Source organism: Mesoplodon bidens (assembly GCF_964165515.1).
Source record: "Mesoplodon bidens genome assembly, chromosome: 19".
NCBI lineage: Eukaryota > Metazoa > Chordata > Mammalia > Artiodactyla > Ziphiidae > Mesoplodon > Mesoplodon bidens.
In genome coordinates, this window is record NC_138179.1 from 42,302,075 (window position 1) to 42,323,397 (window position 21,323).

General features: G+C 57.3%; 2 protein-coding genes across 2 annotated transcripts; both read left to right on the forward strand.

The window, feature by feature from the left end:
* The first annotated feature begins 1,156 nt into the window (after positions 1-1,156).
* Positions 1,157-8,349, forward strand: LOC308607238 (ectonucleotide pyrophosphatase/phosphodiesterase family member 7-like). Its single transcript, XM_081218950.1, has 6 exons — positions 1,157-1,442; positions 2,743-2,888; positions 4,079-4,705; positions 5,361-5,610; positions 6,308-6,405; positions 7,787-8,349. The coding sequence occupies exons 1-5, from the start codon at positions 1,172-1,174 to the stop codon at positions 6,388-6,390; spliced, it is 1,377 nt and encodes a 458-aa protein (XP_081075076.1). The 5' UTR covers positions 1,157-1,171; the 3' UTR covers positions 6,391-6,405; positions 7,787-8,349.
* A 3,883-nt stretch (positions 8,350-12,232) lies between these two features.
* Positions 12,233-19,500, forward strand: LOC308607365 (ectonucleotide pyrophosphatase/phosphodiesterase family member 7-like; the record flags this gene model as incomplete). The annotated part of the gene is made up of 6 exons (XM_081219210.1): positions 12,233-12,485; positions 13,785-13,930; positions 15,120-15,746; positions 16,401-16,623; positions 17,459-17,556; positions 18,938-19,500. The coding sequence occupies 5 exons, from the start codon at positions 12,233-12,235 to the stop codon at positions 17,539-17,541; spliced, it is 1,332 nt and encodes a 443-aa protein (XP_081075336.1). The 3' UTR covers positions 17,542-17,556; positions 18,938-19,500.
* Positions 19,501-21,323: the final 1,823 nt, after the last annotated feature.

Genomic DNA, 21,323 nt, shown 5'->3' on the forward strand with positions numbered 1-21,323 from the left:
GCCAGGCTCCGTACAACAGCCACACGCCCCAGGACCTGCCCTCTCTCTGCCCTCTGCCGCTCTCCTACCTGCCCCAACCCCCTCCCCTGGCTGGCGACCCCCGGAATCACTCCCCCACAATCCTCTCACCAGGCCCTGGCCGACCACCGATCTGGTGCTGCCCCCTCCTACACACCCCCAGACAGATGTTCCATCTCATCTCCCAGCTTTATTTCTTTCTGGTGACTCTATTTTACTGTTTTACTTGTTTATTCATTTTATTTTGTGTGTCCCCAACCGTGAAGAAAGAAGCCAAGAACACCGTTTATCTTGTTCACTGCTGTGTCCCCAGGACTTAGAACGGGGCCTGGCTCACAGCATGTGCTTCACAGGTAGTGAGAGAGACAGAGACAGAGACAGAGAGAAAACTGCACAATGAACTCAGGGGTCCCTCTCCCGCACCACCCTCCCCATGAGCACAAGGTAAAAAGGGAGGCCCCCCTTCTGACCACCTTGTTGATGAACTCCAACAATGAGATTGCCCACGCCTGTGCACCCCTCTGAGGCTCCCTGGGGCCTGAGAAGGAGGGCACAGCAGGTGCTAATCCGGGCCATCAGGTTGGATCTCTGCCCGCCCCATCCCAGGAGCCCCCTTAACATAGGCAGGGAGGGGAAGAGACACTCCCCGCAAGCTGGGGCTCCCTGTGGACAAGGCCAGCCTCCTGGACCCTGGACCCCGGCCAGCCCACCCCACAGCCCTGGCCCAGGCAGGCCTGAGACCCACATACCCCAAAGGCCTCCCAAAAGTATGGTCTGGAGGAGGGGCTCCCATCCAGGTGCTCTGGGAGCAGAGTGAGCAGGGCACAGGGACAGGAGTTACTACGAGAGCTGGGGTGGGGACACAGGCTTTCCCGATGGAGTGGGTCCGTTCTGCTCTCCAAGCCTTCGGGAATGGTCCCCATGCTTCCTGTAAAGACACTTATGCACGAAGCGGGCAGGGCATGGAGCCCAGAGAGATCCGCTGGCAATAAAGGCAGGTGCGCGTGAGGGCCAGGCAAGGACACGTGGCCGGGGGCCGTTCTCTAAGGCACAGGTACAGGCACGGTCTCATTTCAGTCGCACAGGGTACGACTTGCCCAGTGACCCTGGGACTTTGCTCTGCTCCTCAGCAGGAGCCTGCCTGGGTCCTCGCATGTCGGGAGAACCCATCATGGGAGGCCCGGCTGTCCTCCTCGCCGTGGCTCTGGCCACCCTCCTGGTTCCAGCGTCAGGGGCACCCATCCGCAGGCAGGGGTCCCGGAACAAGCTGCTCCTGGTGTCCTTCGATGGTTTCCGCTGGAACTATGACCAGGACGTGCACACCCCCAACCTGAATGCCATGGCGCTCGATGGGGTGAAGGCTCGCTACATGACTCCGGCCTTTGTCACCATGGCCGGCCCCTGCCATTTCACCTTGGTCACCGGTGAGTGTTGGCCGCAGGTGGGGCTTGGGGGTGGGGGGAGAGCTGAGAAACCAGGGAACCAACGAAGGGAACCGAGCACATGCATGGAGCCCTGACCTATGGGGCTCGTGGTGCCAGAGGCCAAGGAAAGACCAAGGAGGGAAGACTCTCACTGGGCAGACATGGCACGGCCAAGGGGGGGGTGGGGGGTCAGCAACCCTTACCGCTGGTGGCAACGGATAGAAGGCAGATAAAAACACCTGGGTGTCTCAGTTTAAACAGTGATCACAGCCAGGGTGGCAACCTGGGAGGGCTTCTGGTGGACGTGAGGGTGGCCAGGATTCAGAAAGGCAGGAGAGATGAGCCTGAGGCTCCTGCTCTTTCCACTGCTCACCCCTCTCAGCCACCCTCGAACCCATTATTGCTCTGTTTAGGCTAAAAGGCTAAAATCCAGGTGTCACTGGGCCACCCTCCCTCCGGAGGCTGTAAGGAAGGATCCTTCCTGCCTCTCCCAGTTTCTGGTGGCCCAGGCGTTCCTCGACTTGTGGCCACAGCTCTCCAATCCCTGACCCCTTGTCACATGGCCATCTCGCCCCTGTGTATCTCTCCTCTCCTTATAAGAACACCTGTCATTGGATTTAGGGCCCACCCTGATCCAGAATGCCCTCATCTTAACAAAACCAGTTACATCTGCAAAGACCTTATTTCCAAACAAGGTCACAATTGGAGGCTCCGGGTGGACACAACTTTGGGGCACATCATTCGGTACAGACAGCTTATTCTCACACCAGCATTCCCATGACCACAGACCCTTCCACACACAAACGGAGGCACCTGGTGCTCCCTTTTGCATGTCACCTCCTTACTTAACATGCCACAATGGGGATGTGGAGAAAGGAGGCGAGCTCTTCATCACCCCGCCTTTTCCACCTTCTGAACTCACACACAGGCATTTTGCCCATGAAAACAATAAATTATAAAACCTGCCTCCTCTTGGTTCATTTATCTGCCTGCCTGGGATTTTATGTCATGGCTGGGCCATAATTTATTTAATTAGTTCCCTCCTGATAGCCAACCAGGTTGCTCCCAACCCTTTGCTAAAACCAGCGAGGCTGCAAACGATATCCCGGCATGTGTGTATTTGCGCCTTTGTGAGCGTTTAGCTGCAGGGTAAGCTGCTCAAAGTGGAAGCACAATCTCTGAGTCAGAGCATGTGGCTGTGACGGCCCAGCCCGGCTCCCATGGCGGCGTGTGCTTCCCCGCTGCCCTGGCTGTTTCCTGCCCTCCCACCACTTCCTCTACGTGCCCACCCACCCCACAGGCAAATACGTCGAGAACCACGGGGTAGTTCACAACATGTTCTACAACACGAGCAGCAAGGTGAAGCTGCCCTACCACACAACACTGAGCATGCAGAGGTGGTGGGACAACGGCAGCCTGCCCATCTGGATCACAGCCCAAAGGCAGGTAATGCTGCACCCACACCCACTCGGACAGATGGGGGAGGTGGGAGGGGGACCCAGCCAACGAGGCCATGACCACGTGACACCCATGGCAGGCCCAGTCTCCGCCATGGGAGTCCGACACTCCCGGCACAGAGGGGTGTTGAGTGGGGTCCCATGGGAGGTGGGAGCCTGATGCCCATGAGCACCCACCAGCAGCTACACAGCCTGCCCAGTCCTCCCTGGAGCCCTGGGACCCAGAGAGGTTTTTCCATCCTCCCAACCAGAGTGAAATCTGGACTTTGGTACTGGTGGGAAGGGGGCCGCGGGGAAAATAATGTGACTCCACAAAAAGGCAGGTAACAATGAAATGGCTCCGTACTGTTCCCCTCCCGCACACCTCTCAGGGCCAGGCAGCTAATTCTAAAGAGGTGGGTCATCCTAGTGAAAAGCCCAGGACCCCAGCATCTTGCAATGCTCCGGGCTTCCTGGCAACAAACTCAAATGAATGTTTTTCAAGGTGAGCCCAGAATAAACTTCAGAGGCTACCCCCACCTCATAGGCAAGGCATCCACTCATATCTGAGTCCCCTCACTCTGGAAGGAGCTACCAGACACCAGGCTGACTTGCAGAAAGCGTAGCCAAGAACTTGGCATCTCGAGGAAGAATGGCCAGTGGGAGTGGCCAGGCAGACGGGGCATGCATGGACAGATGGTTGTGAGGACAGATGGACCTGTAAATAAAAGAGCAATCGGTTTATGGAAAGACAGACGGATGGCCAGGTTGAAGGCTAGAAGGGCAGGTCATGGGCGGTGTGTGGAGGGGCCGATGGACACACAGCTGGACGAGAGTATAGCAGGCAGAAGCCGGGTTGCAGGCCGGAAGGGGAGGGCTCTTGGGGCAGCACTGTGACCTAGGGCCACAGTGTCGATGAGGACGCAGCATATCTGGGATACTTTTATATCTACTATCTCATTAGTGCCGAGTCCACTAGGCACCTGCTCTCTCCTCTATAAAATCAGTATCAGCCTTAATAACGTAAGAGCTATAAAAGGCCTTTCAGAGAATACAAAGTCCCGTGCCTGCAGTTAGGGGCAGGGATGGGTGAGTGGGCAGAGCAAGGGCAGGCGGTGAGGGCAGACGCGTCAGCAGCTCATGACAGCCAGGGGACAAGTGGGAGGGGGCCCGTGGCACTGACACCGCCTCCCCCGGCAGGGCCTAAAGACAGGCTCCTTCTTCTACCCGGGCGGGAATGTCACCTACCAAGGCGAGGCCGTGACGCTGAGCCGGAAGGAAGGCATCCTGCACAACTACAAGAACGAGGTGGAATGGAGGGCCATCATCGACACTGTGATGAAGTGGTTCACAGACGAGGGCCTGGACCTGGTCACCCTCTACTTTGGGGAGCCAGACTCCACAGGCCACAAGTATGGCCCCGAGTCCCAGGAGAGGAAGAAGATGGTCATGCAGGTGGACAGGACCGTGGGCTACCTCCGGGACAGCATCAGGAAAAGCAGCCTGGAAAGCAGCCTCAACCTGATCATTGTGTCTGACCATGGCATGGGCACCGTCAACAAGAAAGCCAGCGACCTGGTGGAGATCCACAAGATCACCAACTTCACCTTCAAGGACATTGAGTTCGAGCTCCTAGACTACGGACCAAACGGGATGCTGCTCCCCGAGGAAGGAAAGCTGGAGAAAGTATATGAGGTCCTCAAGGACGCCCACCCCAGACTCCACGTCTACAAGAAGGAGCTCTTCCCCAAGTCCTTCCACTACGCCAGCCATCCCAGGGTCACCCCCCTGCTTATGTACAGTGACCTCGGCTATGTCATCCATGGGGTGAGTCTCTGGGGGTGCAGGTGCTTCTCTGGGCTGCTGGGTCTCTTTCCAGTTCTGTAAAAAGCACCCCATTTCTAGCCAGACCCTAATTTGGGGAGTGTCAGCCCCCAAAGGGACACACCTGCACTGTGTAACAGGAGTGGGGGGGGTGTACGTGCATTGCATACCTGTGTGTACATGTGTGCATGCATATATGTGTTTGTGTGTGCACATGTGTATAGGGTAAAGTGCGGGAAGATTAGCTGTAAAAGTGACACGGAAGCGGTGAGAGCAAAGAACCCAGGGAGGCTGAGTGGGAAGAAAGACGCAGAGCAGGGGAGGAAATCTGGGAAAGGAAGTACTGATGTTTGCGGTGCCCAGCAATGGAAAGGAGCCCAGCAAGCATCCTTGGGCTGAAGCTCCACCCCATTTACTTGGCGGTCTCCATTCATGTCATCGGGTCTTCGCTAAGGCTCCTTCTTTAAGCCACTGATCTTTGGGGGCTAAGAATTCAGAGAAACTGAGGCTCAGAATCCTTCCCACCCACCCACCCCCACTTTGAACTCCTTCCACGGGTCCTCTGCCAATGCAGGGCCGTGCAGAGGGTGCTGGTGGAGAGGGTGGGGTGGGCTGGGAGGGCCAGCAAGAACTCACCCGGGACCCTCCCTTCCCGCAGAGACGGAAAGTGCAGTTCAACGGGGAGCACGGCTTCGACAACAAAGTCATGGACATGAAGACCATCTTCCGGGCCGTGGGCCCCAGCTTCAAGAGGGGCCTGGAGGTGGAGCCCTTTGAGAGTGTCCATGTGTACGAGCTCATGTGCAGACTTCTGGGCATCACGCCTGAGGTCAATGACGGGCTCCTCAGCACCCTGCTGCCCACGCTCCAGGAGGCCGGTGACGGAGTCCTGACCAAAACCCCCTCAGGTGCACCCCTGCCCTCCACCTGCACCCATTGCGCCTCCAGGCAGTTGCAGGTGATGTGTGCTTGCACAGCTCTGACCAGGGTGCCCAGCCTGCCACTAGGTGTCATCTTCTCTTTCCCTGTCCCTCTCTCCCGGGAACATCTCGAGTCCCTGACATTCCCACGGCCCCTGACATACTACAGTGCAACTTTGTGCATCTTGGCTGCGCAGACAGGAGAGCAGGTGGATGTGAGCAGCCTTGTTTAAGGCGGGGAGGCTGAGGGCCAGAGGGGCTGGCAGTTTGCCCACAAGACAGGCCTTCCAGGTGAAGTCCACCTCCAGGTTCCATGGACACATGAGGGCTCCTTTCTTCCTAAAGTCTTCCTCTGCCAGCCTCCCACACACATACCCTCACTCCAACCCTGACCCATCTCAGGGGCAAAGGTCACCTGGGAGCTGGCAAGGTGGCAGCCCCCGTGGGTGCCTGGCTGGAGGTGGGCAGGCCCCGCCGGGCAGGGGCTGTGAGGGATCACATTGAAATGAGCCAGGAAGCCAGTGCAGCTGGGGCAGGAGAACAAGGCCTGGGGGCGGGAGGGGCTGGTGATGAAACCAGGGCGCTCGTGGGGGGAGCCTGGTGGCATCTCGCCTGCCATTAAGCAGTCGGGGTGAGGGACATGCTCCCATTTCCCTCATTCACTGGCTCCTCCGACTTTCCTTAGGGTCTGCCCTCCTGCCAAGAAGCTGGCCCCTCTTGGTGACAGGACTGCTGGTGGCTGCAGTTCTCCTGGTCAAGGTCGCATAATACCCACTGCTCAAGGTCAGAGGCCCAGGAGGTAGAGGGGAGGGTGGGACCAAGCTCCCTGCAACTCCAGCTGACGCCCCCGCCCTGTCAGTCCTCGGGCGCCCAGGCAGCCCCTGCCAGCCTCTCTGCTCTAGACTCGGAGCAGGTCTTTCTAAAGCAGACAGCCCAGACAGAACTTCCCCAGCCCCTTCCCTCCTGCCTGCAATGGCTCAGTTCTCCCTGGGAACAAGGGTAGCCACGGTGGGTCAGGTTTGGGAGGAGAACTGCAGGGCAGTGTTCCTGGAATATGCGGGAAGCAAGCTCGGAGGACTCAGCTTGCTGCTGAGTGACAGCCCCTGGCCAAAGCAGAAGCAGGTCACTCGTTCTTTCTAAAACTAAGCAGCAGGAGCCCGCTTGGTGTTAGGCTCTGGCCCGGGCTCTGGGGACACACAGTGAACCCTGGAGTTTGTAATTTAGGGGCCAGGGAGGGCAGATAATACGAAGAGAACAAATACCTACCCAATAATGGCAGAGAGCAGGCCATAGAGAGGGTGGGGGAGAGGGGACTTCTGTTTAGGTCACCTGGCCTCACCTGGAAGAGACTCTGCGGGGTGGGGGGGTGGGGGTGGATGTGGGATGTGGCCTGAATGATGAGGACCAACTGGCCACACCAAGCCCCAGGGGACGAGATTCCAGGCAGGGAAGAGCAAGAGAGAGGCCCTGAGGTGGGACTGGCTCCTGTGCTTCTGGGAAAGAAAGGAAGCCAGTGTGCTCAGAGGCTGGTATACAAGCATGGGTACGCGATGGGCTTCCATGGGAAGGCCCCGGCGGAGCCCCCAGCTGAGGTCACACAGGGACGTGCCGTGGTCTGACATGAATGATTAAATGGCACACTTACTGCCAGGCAGGAGCACAGGAACAAAAGCAGGTGCGGCCAGTGAGGGGGTCACTCAGGGCTCCCAGCAGGACATCTCAGTGGCAGGGTGGAGATGGGGCAAAATGGACAGATTCAAGACACCTTTAAGGGTATACATGACCTCCAAGGTTTATGGATAGATTGTGGGAGATGGAGGGTGAAGAAAATGGAGAGATGAAGGCTGAGTCTGAGGTTCGGGGCCTGAGCTGCCCAATGAAGGACAGAGCCACTTACAGAGATGAGAGCAGGCTGGAGTCATTCTGCACCCCCATGCCCCACCTTCACCCACTCTGTGCCCTCCCAAGTCCAGCTGAGGGTCAGGAATTCCCACAGGGGTCCTCCTCAGACTCCAACCACCATGGGTGCCTCTGTGCTCCACCCTGCCCAGCCGAATTCCCTCTATCCCTCCCTCCGGGCACATCTGCTTCATCTCCTCCACCAGACCCGCCTTTCCCCTGCCCCATCCCTTCTTCCCAACCCAACACACACGTGTTCTTCCAGGTCCATCTCTTCCAGGAAGCCTCCAGAAGCTGGCCACGGGGCCTGAGCCTGCTCCTGCTGTGATGGTCTACTGGACACGGATGGGCCTGTCTCCTCAGTAGACCTGCGACCATGCCTCCCTGTCCCGACAGCCCCAGCCCATGCTTGGCCATGATGGTGCCGGCACTACGACCTGCCCAGTTTAGACCTCCGGAGGCACAGGTCCACTCACCGGTCCATGGCTCCCAGACTCGCAGGATGCCCCCACTCCTTCCCTCCCCCTCCCTCTCCTTCTCATCCCCCTCTTCTGCCTCCCCACTTCCTCTCACCACAGAACTGTCCCATGGGGGTGCCACCATCTGTGGCCACGGGGGCGGGGGTGTGTCGGGAGCCATCTCGGGAAGGCGCCGCAGGCCTGGTGGCGGTCGAGCTATAGGACCAGACCCTCAGATGCTCGGACCTCAACCTCCACCTCCGATGGGCGGCGAAGAGGCTCTGCCTGGAGCTCCCAGTCCCAAGTCCACACGCCTCCAGCCCAGGGGCATCTCCATCTGGGCTGACCAGGTCCTGCACCCAGGCCACCGGGAGGGTACCGCCAGGCAGAAAGCATGGATGGGAATAAAGGACCGGGCTGGTCGTTACTAAAACGCAGTGACCACTGTGGGTGTGACCTTTTATTCTAAAGCCTGCTGGTTTCTTACAGCCTTCCCACTTGGATCCAGTGTATGATAAACTCCTAATTCCTTAGGAGGCTGACAAACACAGGGGAACCCACTCATTCTTGTTGGGGATGGGCCCTAGAGGGACAGCCAGCAAGAGGTGGTAAAGGGTGGGCTCCCCGTTAAAAGGGAAAGGGGGGATGAGAAATGACAGGGAACCAGAATCTCTATGCCACATTGTTCAGCAAGAAAGAAAACACTGCAAATGGTAGAATGCCACTGGGGCGGGGAGAAAGGGGGGATAAGTCTAGACATAAGACATGTCCCTGGAGAAGTTTCAAGAAAGGGTGAGCATTGACTGGCTCCAGAGAGGGGACCCGGGTGGCCAGGCCAGGAGCAGAGAAGACACTGTCCACCACCTAGCGCCGTGGACACTGTCAGTACTGAGCCACTTCAAGGACTGTGCGTTCACAGCTACTTTCAAGAGCGTAGACTTTGGAGTCAGACCAACTCCTGCTCCAGTCTGTCCCCACCCGCAAGCTGTGGCCTTAGGGGGGTCGCTTACCTCCCCCAACCTCAGTTTCTTCATCTGAAAAAAATGGGATGATAAGGAGGTGCCTGCCTCCCTGAGATTACCCCAGGACGAAGCACCGGGGCAGGTGCTTCATAGATGGTAGTCACGGGAATGATTAAAACCCTACTGTAGGGCTTCCCTGGTGGCTGGGCCCGTGAGCCATGGCTGCTGAGCCTGCGTGTCCAGAGCCTGTGCTCTGCAACGGGAGAGGCCACAACAGCGAAAGGCCTGCGTACTGCAAAAAAAAAAAAAAAAAAAAAAAAAAAAACTTGAAAACCCTTCTGTGGGAAGTACTGAACTTGTCAAATTCAGCTCTTTTTCTTTTTCTTTTTAATAAATTTATTTATTTATTTTTGGTTACGTTAGGTCTTCGTTGCTGCTTGCGGGCTTTCTCTACTTGTGGCGAGTGGGGCTACTATTTGTTGCGGTGCGCGGGGTTCTTATTGAGGTGGCTTCTCTTGCTGTGGAGCACAGGCTGTAGGTGTGCGGGCTCAGCAGTTGTGGCTCGCTGACTCCAGAGCGCAGGCTCAGTAGTTGTGGCACACGGGCTTAGTTGCTCCGTGGCGTGTGGGACGTTCCTGGACCAGCTTTCGAACCCATGTCCTCTGCATTGGCAGGCAGATTCTTAACCTCTGCATTGGCAGGCAGATTCTTAACCGCTGCGCCACCAGGGAAGTCCCAAATTCAGCTCTTAAACAAATAAATCCAGCTGTAACAATGGGAGACACATTCTTTGAAGGACAGGTTTGTCAGGATCTGCCTATTCCTCACCTATGAATCCTCCCTCTCCCTTCCCCCGGCCTCTTGCTTCTACCTGCAGCTTGAACTTCATCTCCATCTGCAGGATCCATCCATCCCAACCTGCCCTCCATAGCTGCCTAACCACCAGCCTAGAGCTGGAGTCCTGCCTGACCGGAAAGGCCTTGCGGCTCCCTGGCCCTGCATCCCATAGTTGTCCTGGAAGGACTACCCCGCCCCCACTGCCTGCAGCCATACCAGGATACCCAGACCCTCCTACCTGCCCGTACCACCTTCTGACTCTGGACAGGCCCAAATCAGGCTGGAGGAGACCGGTGGGTTATCCCTAGACATCCACGTCCACGGAGCAGTGAGTGTTCACAGGTGCCGGCACAACAACCACAACCCCCGGGTTTCCAAGAGACACCCAACCTTTAACTGAGAGCCCACGATTATCACGGTCAGCCTACCCTACTTTCCAGGGACGGGCCAACAGATACTCTGAGAATTACTCCTGATTGGCTCTTTCAAACAGAAAAGAGAAAGAGAGAGAGAAAAGAGAGAAAAATAATCTGGTCTGTCCCACATTAAGTATCCTGCTAGTACAGATGTCTGGCGTCACCAGAGCACCCCCAAAAAAATTCCAGGCAGTTGACTGACTTACTGAATAAGCTTCCTGCATCGGGAACACAGGAGCTAAGGCGGGCAGTGAGCTGTGGGCTGTTTCCCATCTGTGCAGCTGGGGGTGGACCAGGGGCGGGGGCACTGCCCTGAGCAGCACGGCGGGTTCAAACCAGCTCCCGAACTCCAGCACTCACTAACTCAACACTCTGCAGCCCTGGGTAAGTTCTCACATCTGGGCCTCAGTTTCCTCACCTGTAAAATCAGGACCAATAGCAGTACCTGTCTCATGGGGTGGGCCCGATGACTGAGTTAATATTAGCAAACTGGGCTTCCTTGGTGGTGCAGTGGTTAAAAATCTGCCTGCCAATGCAGGGGACACGGGTTCGAGCCCTGGTCCGGGAAGATCTCACATGCCACGGAACAACTAAGCCCGTGTACCACAACTACTGAGCCCGTGTGCCACAACTACTGAAGCCTGCGCACCTAGAGCCCGTGCTCCACAACAAGAGAAGCCACCGCAATGAGAAGCCCATGCACTGCAACCAAGAGTCGCCCCCGCTTGCCACAACTACAAAAAGCCCGTGGGCAGCAACGAAGACCCAATGCAGCCAAAAATTAATTAATTAATTAATTAATTAAAAAAAAAAAAATCCCATGGCATCCTCCCTGCACTGCACAAGAATGCCAGGCTCCGTACAACAGCCACACGCCCCAGGACCTGCCCTCTCTCTGCCCTCTGCCGCTCTCCTACCTGCCCCAACCCCCTCCCCTGGCTGGCGACCCCCGGAATCACTCCCCCACAATCCTCTCACCAGGCCCTGGCCGACCACCGATCTGGTGCTGCCCCCTCCTACACACCCCCAGACAGATGTTCCATCTCATCTCCCAGCTTTATTTCTTTCTGGTGACTCTATTTTACTGTTTTACTTGTTTATTCATTTTATTTTGTGTGTCCCCAACCGTGAAGAAAGAAGCCAAGAACACCGTTTATCTTGTTCACTGCTGTGTCCCCAGGACTTAGAACGGGGCCTGGCTCACAGCATGTGCTTCACAGGTAGTGAGAGAGACAGAGACAGAGACAGAGAGAAAACTGCACAATGAACTCAGGGGTCCCTCTCCCGCACCACCCTCCCCATGAGCACAAGGTAAAAAGGGAGGCCCCCCTTCTGACCACCTTGTTGATGAACTCCAACAATGAGATTGCCCACGCCTGTGCACCCCTCTGAGGCTCCCTGGGGCCCAAGAAGGAGGGCACAGCAGGTGCTAATCCGGGCCATCAGGTTGGATCTCTGCCCGCCCCATCCCAGGAGCCCCCTTAACATAGGCAGGGAGGGGAAGAGACACTCCCCGCAAGCTGGGGCTCCCTGTGGACAAGGCCAGCCTCCTGGACCCTGGACCCCGGCCAGCCCACCCCACAGCCCTGGCCCAGGCAGGCCTGAGACCCACATACCCCAAAGGCCTCCCAAAAGTATGGTCTGGAGGAGGGGCTCCCATCCAGGTGCTCTGGGAGCAGAGTGAGCAGGGCACAGGGACAGGAGTTACTACGAGAGCTGGGGTGGGGACACAGGCTTTCCCGATGGAGTGGGTCCGTTCTGCTCTCCAAGCCTTCGGGAATGGTCCCCATGCTTCCTGTAAAGACACTTATGCACGAAGGGGGCAGGGCATGGAGCCCAGAGAGATCCGCTGGCAATAAAGGCAGGTGCGCGTGAGGGCCAGGCAAGGACACGTGGCCGGGGGCCGTTCTCTAAGGCACAGGTATAGGCACGGTCTCATTTCAGTCGCACAGGGTACGACTTGCCCAGTGACCCTGGGACTTTGCTCTGCTCCTCAGCAGGAGCCTGCCTGGGTCCTCGCATGTCGGGAGAACCCATCATGGGAGGCCCGGCTGTCCTCCTCGCCGTGGCTCTGGCCACCCTCCTGGTTCCAGCGTCAGGGGCACCCATCCGCAGGCAGGGGTCCCGGAACAAGCTGCTCCTGGTGTCCTTCGATGGTTTCCGCTGGAACTATGACCAGGACGTGCACACCCCCAACCTGGATGCCATGGCGCTCGATGGGGTGAAGGCTCGCTACATGACTCCGGCCTTTGTCACCATGACCAGCCCCTGCCACTTCACCTTGGTCACTGGTGAGTGATGAACTCAGGTGGGGCTTGGGGGTGGGGGGAAAGCTGAGAAACCAGGGAACCAACGAAGGGAACCGAGCACATGCATGGAGCCCTGACCCATGGGGCTCGTGGTGCCAGAGGCCAAGGAAAGACCAAGGAGGGAAGACTCTCACTGGGCAGACATGGCACGGCCAAGGGGGGGTGGGGGGTCAGCAACCCTTACCGCTGGTGGCAACGGATAGAAGGCAGATAAAAACACCTGGGTGTCTCAGTTTAAACAGTGATCACAGCCAGGGTGGCAACCTGGGAGGGCTTCTGGTGGACGTGAGGGTGGCCAGGATTCAGAAAGGCAGGAGAGATGAGCCTGAGGCTCCTGCTCTTTCCACTGCTCACCCCTCTCAGCCACCCTCGAACCCATTATTGCTCTGTTTAGGCTAAAAGGCTAAAATCCAGGTGTCACTGGGCCACCCTCCCTCCGGAGGCTGTAAGGAAGGATCCTTCCTGCCTCTCCCAGTTTCTGGTGGCCCAGGCGTTCCTCGACTTGTGGCCACAGCTCTCCAATCCCTGACCCCTTGTCACATGGCCATCTCGCCCCTGTGTATCTCTCCTCTCCTTATAAGAACACCTGTCATTGGATTTAGGGCCCACCCTGATCCAGAATGCCCTCATCTTAACAAAACCAGTTACATCTGCAAAGACCTTATTTCCAAACAAGGTCACAATTGGAGGCTCCGGGTGGACACAACTTTGGGGCACATCATTCGGTACAGACAGCTTATTCTCACACCAGCATTCCCATGACCACAGACCCTTCCACACACAAACGGAGGCACCTGGTGCTCCCTTTTGCATGTCACCTCCTTACTTAACGTGCCACAATGGGGATGTGGAGAAAGGAGGCGAGCTCTTCATCACCCCGCCTTTTCCACCTTCTGAACTCACACACAGGCATTTTGCCCATGAAAACAATAAATTATAAAACCTGCCTCCTCTTGGTTCATTTATCTGCCTGCCTGGGATTTTATGTCATGGCTGGGCCATAATTTATTTAATTAGTTCCCTCCTGATAGCCAACCAGGTTGCTCCCAACCCTTTGCTAAAACCAACGAGGCTGCAAACGATATCCCGGCATGTGTGTATTTGCGCCCTTGTGCGTGTTTAGCTGCAGGGTAAGCTGCTCAAAGTGGAAGCACAATCTCTGAGTCAGAGCATGTGGCTGTGACGGCCCAGCCCGGCTCCCATGGCGGCATGTGCTTCCCCGCTGCCCTGGCTGTTTCCTGCCCTCCCACCACTTCCTCTACGTGCCCACCCACCCCACAGGCAAATACATCGAGAACCACGGGGTAGTTCACAACATGTTCTACAACACGAGCAGCAAGGTGAAGCTGCCCTACCACGCCACACTGGGCATGCAGAGGTGGTGGGACAACGGCAGCCTGCCCATCTGGATCACAGCCCAAAGGCAGGTAATGCTGCACCCACACCCACTCGGACAGATGGGGGAGGTGGGAGGGGGACCCAGCCAACGAGGCCATGACCACGTGACATCCATGGCAGGCCCAGTCTCCGCCCTGGGAGTCCGACACTCCTGGCACAGAGGGGTGTTGAGTGGGGTCCCACGGGAGGTGGGAGCCTGATGCCCATGAGCACCCACCAGCAGCTACACAGCCTGCCCAGTCCTCCCTGGAGCCCTGGGACCCAGAGAGGTTTTTCCATCCTCCCAACCAGAGTGAAATCTGGACTTTAGTACTGGTGGGAAGGGGGCCGCGGGGAAAATAATGTGACTCCACAAAAAGGCAGGTAACAATGAAATGGCTCCGTACTGTTCCCCTCCCGCACACCTCTCAGGGCCAGGCAGCTATTCTAAAGAGGTGGGTCATCCTAGTGAAAAGCCCAGGACCCCAGCATCTTGCAATGTTCTGGGCTTCCTGGCAACAAACTCAAATGAATGTTTTTCAAGGTGAGCCCAGAATAAACTTCAGAGGCTACCCCCACCTCATAGGCAAGGCACCCACTCATATCTGAGTCCCCTCACTCTGGAAGGAGCTACCAGACACCAGGCTGACTTGCAGAAAGCATAGCCAAGAACTTGGCATCTCGAGGAAGAATGGCCAGTGGGAGTGGCCAGGCAGACGGGGCATGCATGGACAGATGGTTGTGAGGACAGATGGACCTGTAAATAAAAGAGCAATCGGTTTATGGAAAGACAGACGGATGGCCAGGTTGAAGGCTAGAAGGGCAGGTCATGGGTGGTGTGTGGAGGGGCCGATGGACACACAGCTGGACGAGAGTATAGCAGGCAGAAGCCGGGTTGCAGGCCGGAAGGGGAGGGCTCTTGGGGCAGCACTGTGACCTAGGGCCACAGTGTCGATGAGGACGCAGCATATCTGGGATACTTTTATATCTACTATCTCATTAGTGCCAAGTCCACTAGGCACCTGCTCTCTCCTCTATAAAATCAGTATCAGCCTTAATAACGTAAGAGCTATAAAAGGCCTTTCAGAGAATACAAAGTCCCGTGCCTGCAGTTAGGAGCAGGGATGGGTGAGTGGGCAGATCAAGGGCAGGCGGTGAGGGCAGACGCGTCAGCAGCTCATGACAGCCAGGGGACAAGTGGGAGGGGGCCCGTGGCACTGACACCACCTCCCCCGGCAGGGCCTAAAGACAGGCTCCTTCTTCTACCCGGGCGGGAATGTCACCTACCAAGGCGAGGCCGTGACGCTGAGCCGGAAGGAAGGCGCCCTGCACAACTACAAGAACGAGGTGGAATGGAGGGCCAACATCGACACTGTGATGAAGTGGTTCACAGACGAGGGCCTGGACCTGGTCACCCTCTACTTTGGGGAGCCAGACTCCACAGGCCACAAGTATGGCCCCGAGTCCCAGGAGAGGAAGAAGATGGTCATGCAGGTGGACAGGACCGTGGGCTACCTCCGGGACAGCATCAGGAAAAGCAGCCTGGAAAGCAGCCTCAACCTGATCATTGTGTCTGACCATGGCATGGGCACCGTCAACAAGAAAGCCAGCGACCTGGTGGAGATCCACAAGATCACCAACTTCACCTTCAAGGACATTGAGTTCGAGCTCCTAGACTACGGACCAAACGGGATGCTGCTCCCCAAGGAAGGAAAGCTGGAGAAAGTATATGAGGTCCTCAAGGACGCCCACCCCAGACTCCACGTCTACAAGAAGGAGCTCTTCCCCAAGTCCTTCCACTACGCCAGCCACCCCAGGGTCACCCCCCTGCTTATGTACAGTGACCTCGGCTATGTCATCCATGGGGTGAGTCTCTGGGGGTGCAGGTGCTTCTCTGGGCTGCTGGGTCTCTTTCCAGTTCTGTAAAAAGCACCCCGTTTCTAGCCAGACCCTAATTTGGGGAGTGTCAGCCCCCAAAGGGACACACCTGCACTGTGTAACAGGAGTGGGGGGGGGTGTACGTGCATTGCATACCTGTGTGTACATGTGTGCATGCATATATGTGTTTGTGTGTGCACATGTGTATAGGGTAAAGTGCGGGAAGATTAGCTGTAAAAGTGACACGGAAGCGGTGAGAGCAAAGAACCCAGGGAGGCTGAGTGGGAAGAAAGACGCAGAGCAGGGGAGGAAATCTGGGAAAGGAAGTACTGATGTTTGCGGTGCCCAGCAATGGAAAGGAGCCCAGCAAGCATCCTTGGGCTGAAGCTCCACCCCATTTACTTGGCGGTCTCCATTCATGTCATCGGGTCTTCGCTAAGGCTCCTTCTTTAAGCCACTGATCTTTGGGGGCTAAGAATTCAGAGAAACTGAGGCTCAGAATCCTTCCCACCCACCCCCCCACTTTGAACTCCTTCCACGGGTCCTCTGCCAATGCAGGGCCGTGCAGAGGGTGCTGGTGGAGAGGGTGGGGTGGGCTGGGAGGGCCAGCAAGAACTCACTCGGGACCCTCCCTTCCCGCAGAGACTGAACGTGCAGTTCAACAACGGGGAGCACGGCTTCGACAACAACGTCATGGACATGAAGACCATCTTCCGGGCCGTGGGCCCCAGCTTCAAGAGGGGCCTGGAGGTGGAGCCCTTTGAGAGTGTCCATGTGTACGAGCTCATGTGCAGACTGCTGGGCATCACGCCTGAGGTCAATGACGGGCTCCTCAGCACCCTGCTGCCCACGCTCCAGGAGGCCGGCGACGGGATCTTCAGCACCCAGCTGCCCACACTCAGCTCTGAGGCCGGCGACGGGGTCTTCGGCACCCAGCTGCCCACACTCAGCTCCGAGGCCAGCGACGGGGTCTTCAGCACCTCGCTGACCATGACCCCCTCAGGTGCACCCCTGCCCTCCACCTGCACCCATTGCGCCTCCAGGCAGTTGCAGGTGATGTGTGCTTGCACAGCTCTGACCAGGGTGCCCAGCCTGCCACTAGGTGTCATCTTCTCTTTCCCTGTCCCTCTCTCCCGGGAACATCTCGAGTCCCTGACATTCCCACGGCCCCTGACATACTACAGTGCAACTTTGTGCATCTTGGCTGCGCAGACAGGAGAGCAGGTGGATGTGAGCAGCCTTGTTTAAGGCGGGGAGGCTGAGGGCCAGAGGGGCTGGCAGTTTGCCCACAAGACAGGCCTTCCAGGTGAAGTCCACCTCCAGGTTCCATGGACACATGAGGGCTCCTTTCTTCCTAAAGTCTTCCTCTGCCAGCCTCCCACACACATACCCTCACTCCAACCCTGACCCATCTCAGGGGCAAAGGTCACCTGGGAGCTGGCAAGGTGGCAGCCCCCGTGGGTGCCTGGCTGGAGGTGGGCAGGCCCCGCCGGGCAGGGGCTGTGAGGGATCACATTGAAATGAGCCAGGAAGCCAGTGCAGCTGGGGCAGGAGAACAAGGCCTGGGGGCGGGAGGGGCTGGTGATGAAACCAGGGCGCTCGTGGGGGGAGCCTGGTGGCATCTCGCCTGCCATTAAGCAGTCGGGGTGAGGGACATGCTCCCATTTCCCTCATTCACTGGCTCCTCCGACTTTCCTTAGGGTCTGCCCTCCTGCCAAGAAGCTGGCCCCTCTTGGTGACAGGACTGCTGGTGGCTGCAGTTCTCCTGGTCAAGGTCGCATAATACCCACTGCTCAAGGTCAGAGGCCCAGGAGGTAGAGGGGAGGGTGGGACCAAGCTCCCTGCAACTCCAGCTGACGCCCCCGCCCTGTCAGTCCTCGGGCGCCCAGGCAGCCCCTGCCAGCCTCTCTGCTCTAGACTCGGAGCAGGTCTTTCTAAAGCAGACAGCCCAGACAGAACTTCCCCAGCCCCTTCCCTCCTGCCTGCAATGGCTCAGTTCTCCCTGGGAACAAGGGTAGCCACGGTGGGTCAGGTTTGGGAGGAGAACTGCAGGGCAGTGTTCCTGGAATATGCGGGAAGCAAGCTCGGAGGACTCAGCTTGCTGCTGAGTGACAGCCCCTGGCCAAAGCAGAAGCAGGTCACTCGTTCTTTCTAAAACTAAGCAGCAGGAGCCCGCTTGGTGTTAGGCTCTGGCCCGGGCTCTGGGGACACACAGTGAACCCTGGAGTTTGTAATTTAGGGGCCAGGGAGGGCAGATAATACGAAGAGAACAAATACCTACCCAATAATGGCAGAGAGCAGGCCATAGAGAGGGTGGGGGAGAGGGGACTTCTGTTTAGGTCACCTGGCCTCACCTGGAAGAGACTCTGCGGGGTGGGGGGGTGGGGGTGGATGTGGGATGTGGCCTGAATGATGAGGACCAACTGGCCACACCAAGCCCCAGGGGACGAGATTCCAGGCAGGGAAGAGCAAGAGAGAGGCCCTGAGGTGGGACTGGCTCCTGTGCTTCTGGGAAAGAAAGGAAGCCAGTGTGCTCAGAGGCTGGTATACAAGCATGGGTACGCGATGGGCTTCCATGGGAAGGCCCCGGCGGAGCCCCCAGCTGAGGTCACACAGGGACGTGCCGTGGTCTGACATGAATGATTAAATGGCACACTTACTGCCAGGCAGGAGCACAGGAACAAAAGCAGGTGCGGCCAGTGAGGGGGTCACTCAGGGCTCCCAGCAGGACATCTCAGTGGCAGGGTGGAGATGGGGCAAAATGGACAGATTCAAGACACCTTTAAGGGTATACATGACCTCCAAGGTTTATGGATAGATTGTGGGAGATGGAGGGTGAAGAAAATGGAGAGATGAAGGCTGAGTCTGAGGTTCGGGGCCTGAGCTGCCCAATGAAGGACAGAGCCACTTACAGAGATGAGAGCAGGCTGGAGTCATTCTGCACCCCCATGCCCCACCTTCACCCACTCTGTGCCCTCCCAAGTCCAGCTGAGGGTCAGGAATTCCCACAGGGGTCCTCCTCAGACTCCAACCACCATGGGTGCCTCTGTGCTCCACCCTGCCCAGCCGAATTCCCTCTATCCCTCCCTCCGGGCACATCTGCTTCATCTCCTCCACCAGACCCGCCTTTCCCCTGCCCCATCCCTTCTTCCCAACCCAACACACACGTGTTCTTCCAGGTCCATCTCTTCCAGGAAGCCTCCAGAAGCTGGCCACGGGGCCTGAGCCTGCTCCTGCTGTGATGGTCTACTGGACACGGATGGGCCTGTCTCCTCAGTAGACCTGCGACCATGCCTCCCTGTCCCGACAGCCCCAGCCCATGCTTGGCCATGATGGTGCCGGCACTACGACCTGCCCAGTTTAGACCTCCGGAGGCACAGGTCCACTCACCGGTCCATGGCTCCCAGACTCGCAGGATGCCCCCACTCCTTCCCTCCCCCTCCCTCTCCTTCTCATCCCCCTCTTCTGCCTCCCCACTTCCTCTCACCACAGAACTGTCCCATGGGGGTGCCACCATCTGTGGCCACGGGGGCGGGGGTGTGTCGGGAGCCATCTCGGGAAGGCGCCGCAGGCCTGGTGGCGGTCGAGCTATAGGACCAGACCCTCAGATGCTCGGACCTCAACCTCCACCTCCGATGGGCGGCGAAGAGGCTCTGCCTGGAGCTCCCAGTCCCAAGTCCACACGCCTCCAGCCCAGGGGCATCTCCATCTGGGCTGACCAGGTCCTGCACCCAGGCCACCGGGAGGGTACCGCCAGGCAGAAAGCATGGATGGGAATAAAGGACCGGGCTGGTCGTTACTAAAACGCAGTGACCACTGTGGGTGTGACCTTTTATTCTAAAGCCTGCTGGTTTCTTACAGCCTTCCCACTTGGATCCAGTGTATGATAAACTCCTAATTCCTTAGGAGGCTGACAAACACAGGGGAACCCACTCATTCTTGTTGGGGATGGGCCCTAGAGGGACAGCCAGCAAGAGGTGGTAAAGGGTGGGCTCCCCGTTAAAAGGGAAAGGGGGGATGAGAAATGACAGGGAACCAGAATCTCTATGCCACATTGTTCAGCAAGAAAGAAAACACTGCAAATGGTAGAATGCCACTGGGGCGGGGAGAAAGGGGGGATAAGTCTAGACATAAGACATGTCCCTGGAGAAGTTTCAAGAAAGGGTGAGCATTGACTGGCTCCAGAGAGGGGACCCGGGTGGCCAGGCCAGGAGCAGAGAAGACACTGTCCACCACCTAGCGCCGTGGACACTGTCAGTACTGAGCCACTTCAAGGACTGTGCGTTCACAGCTACTTTCAAGAGCGTAGACTTTGGAGTCAGACCAACTCCTGCTCCAGTCTGTCCCCACCCGCAAGCTGTGGCCTTAGGGGGGTCGCTTACCTCCCCCAACCTCAGTTTCTTCATCTGAAAAAAATGGGATGATAAGGAGGTGCCTGCCTCCCTGAGATTACCCCAGGACGAAGCACCGGGGCAGGTGCTTCATAGATGGTAGTCACGGGAATGATTAAAACCCTACTGTAGGGCTTCCCTGGTGGCTGGGCCCGTGAGCCATGGCTGCTGAGCCTGCGTGTCCAGAGCCTGTGCTCTGCAACGGGAGAGGCCACAACAGCGAAAGGCCTGCGTACTGCAAAAAAAAAAAAAAAAACAAAAAAAAAACTTGAAAACCCTTCTGTGGGAAGTACTGAACTTGTCAAATTCAGCTCTTTTTCTTTTTCTTTTTAATAAATTTATTTATTTATTTTTGGTTACGTTAGGTCTTCGTTGCTGCTTGCGGGCTTTCTCTACTTGTGGCGAGTGGGGCTACTATTTGTTGCGGTGCGCGGGGTTCTTATTGAGGTGGCTTCTCTTGCTGTGGAGCACAGGCTGTAGGTGTGCGGGCTCAGCAGTTGTGGCTCGCTGACTCCAGAGCGCAGGCTCAGTAGTTGTGGCACACGGGCTTAGTTGCTCCGTGGCGTGTGGGACGTTCCTGGACCAGCTTTCGAACCCATGTCCTCTGCATTGGCAGGCAGATTCTTAACCTCTGCATTGGCAGGCAGATTCTTAACCGCTGCGCCACCAGGGAAGTCCCAAATTCAGCTCTTAAACAAATAAATCCAGCTGTAACAATGGGAGACACATTCTTTGAAGGACAGGTTTGTCAGGATCTGCCTATTCCTCACCTATGAATCCTCCCTCTCCCTTCCCCCGGCCTCTTGCTTCTACCTGCAGCTTGAACTTCATCTCCATCTGCAGGATCCATCCATCCCAACCTGCCCTCCATAGCTGCCTAACCACCAGCCTAGAGCTGGAGTCCTGCCTGACCGGAAAGGCCTTGCGGCTCCCTGGCCCTGCATCCCATAGTTGTCCTGGAAGGACTACCCCGCCCCCACTGCCTGCAGCCATACCAGGATACCCAGACCCTCCTACCTGCCCGTACCACCTTCTGACTCTGGACAGGCCCAAATCAGGCTGGAGGAGACCGGTGGGTTATCCCTAGACATCCACGTCCACGGAGCAGTGAGTGTTCACAGGTGCCGGCACAACAACCACAACCCCCGGGTTTCCAAGAGACACCCAACCTTTA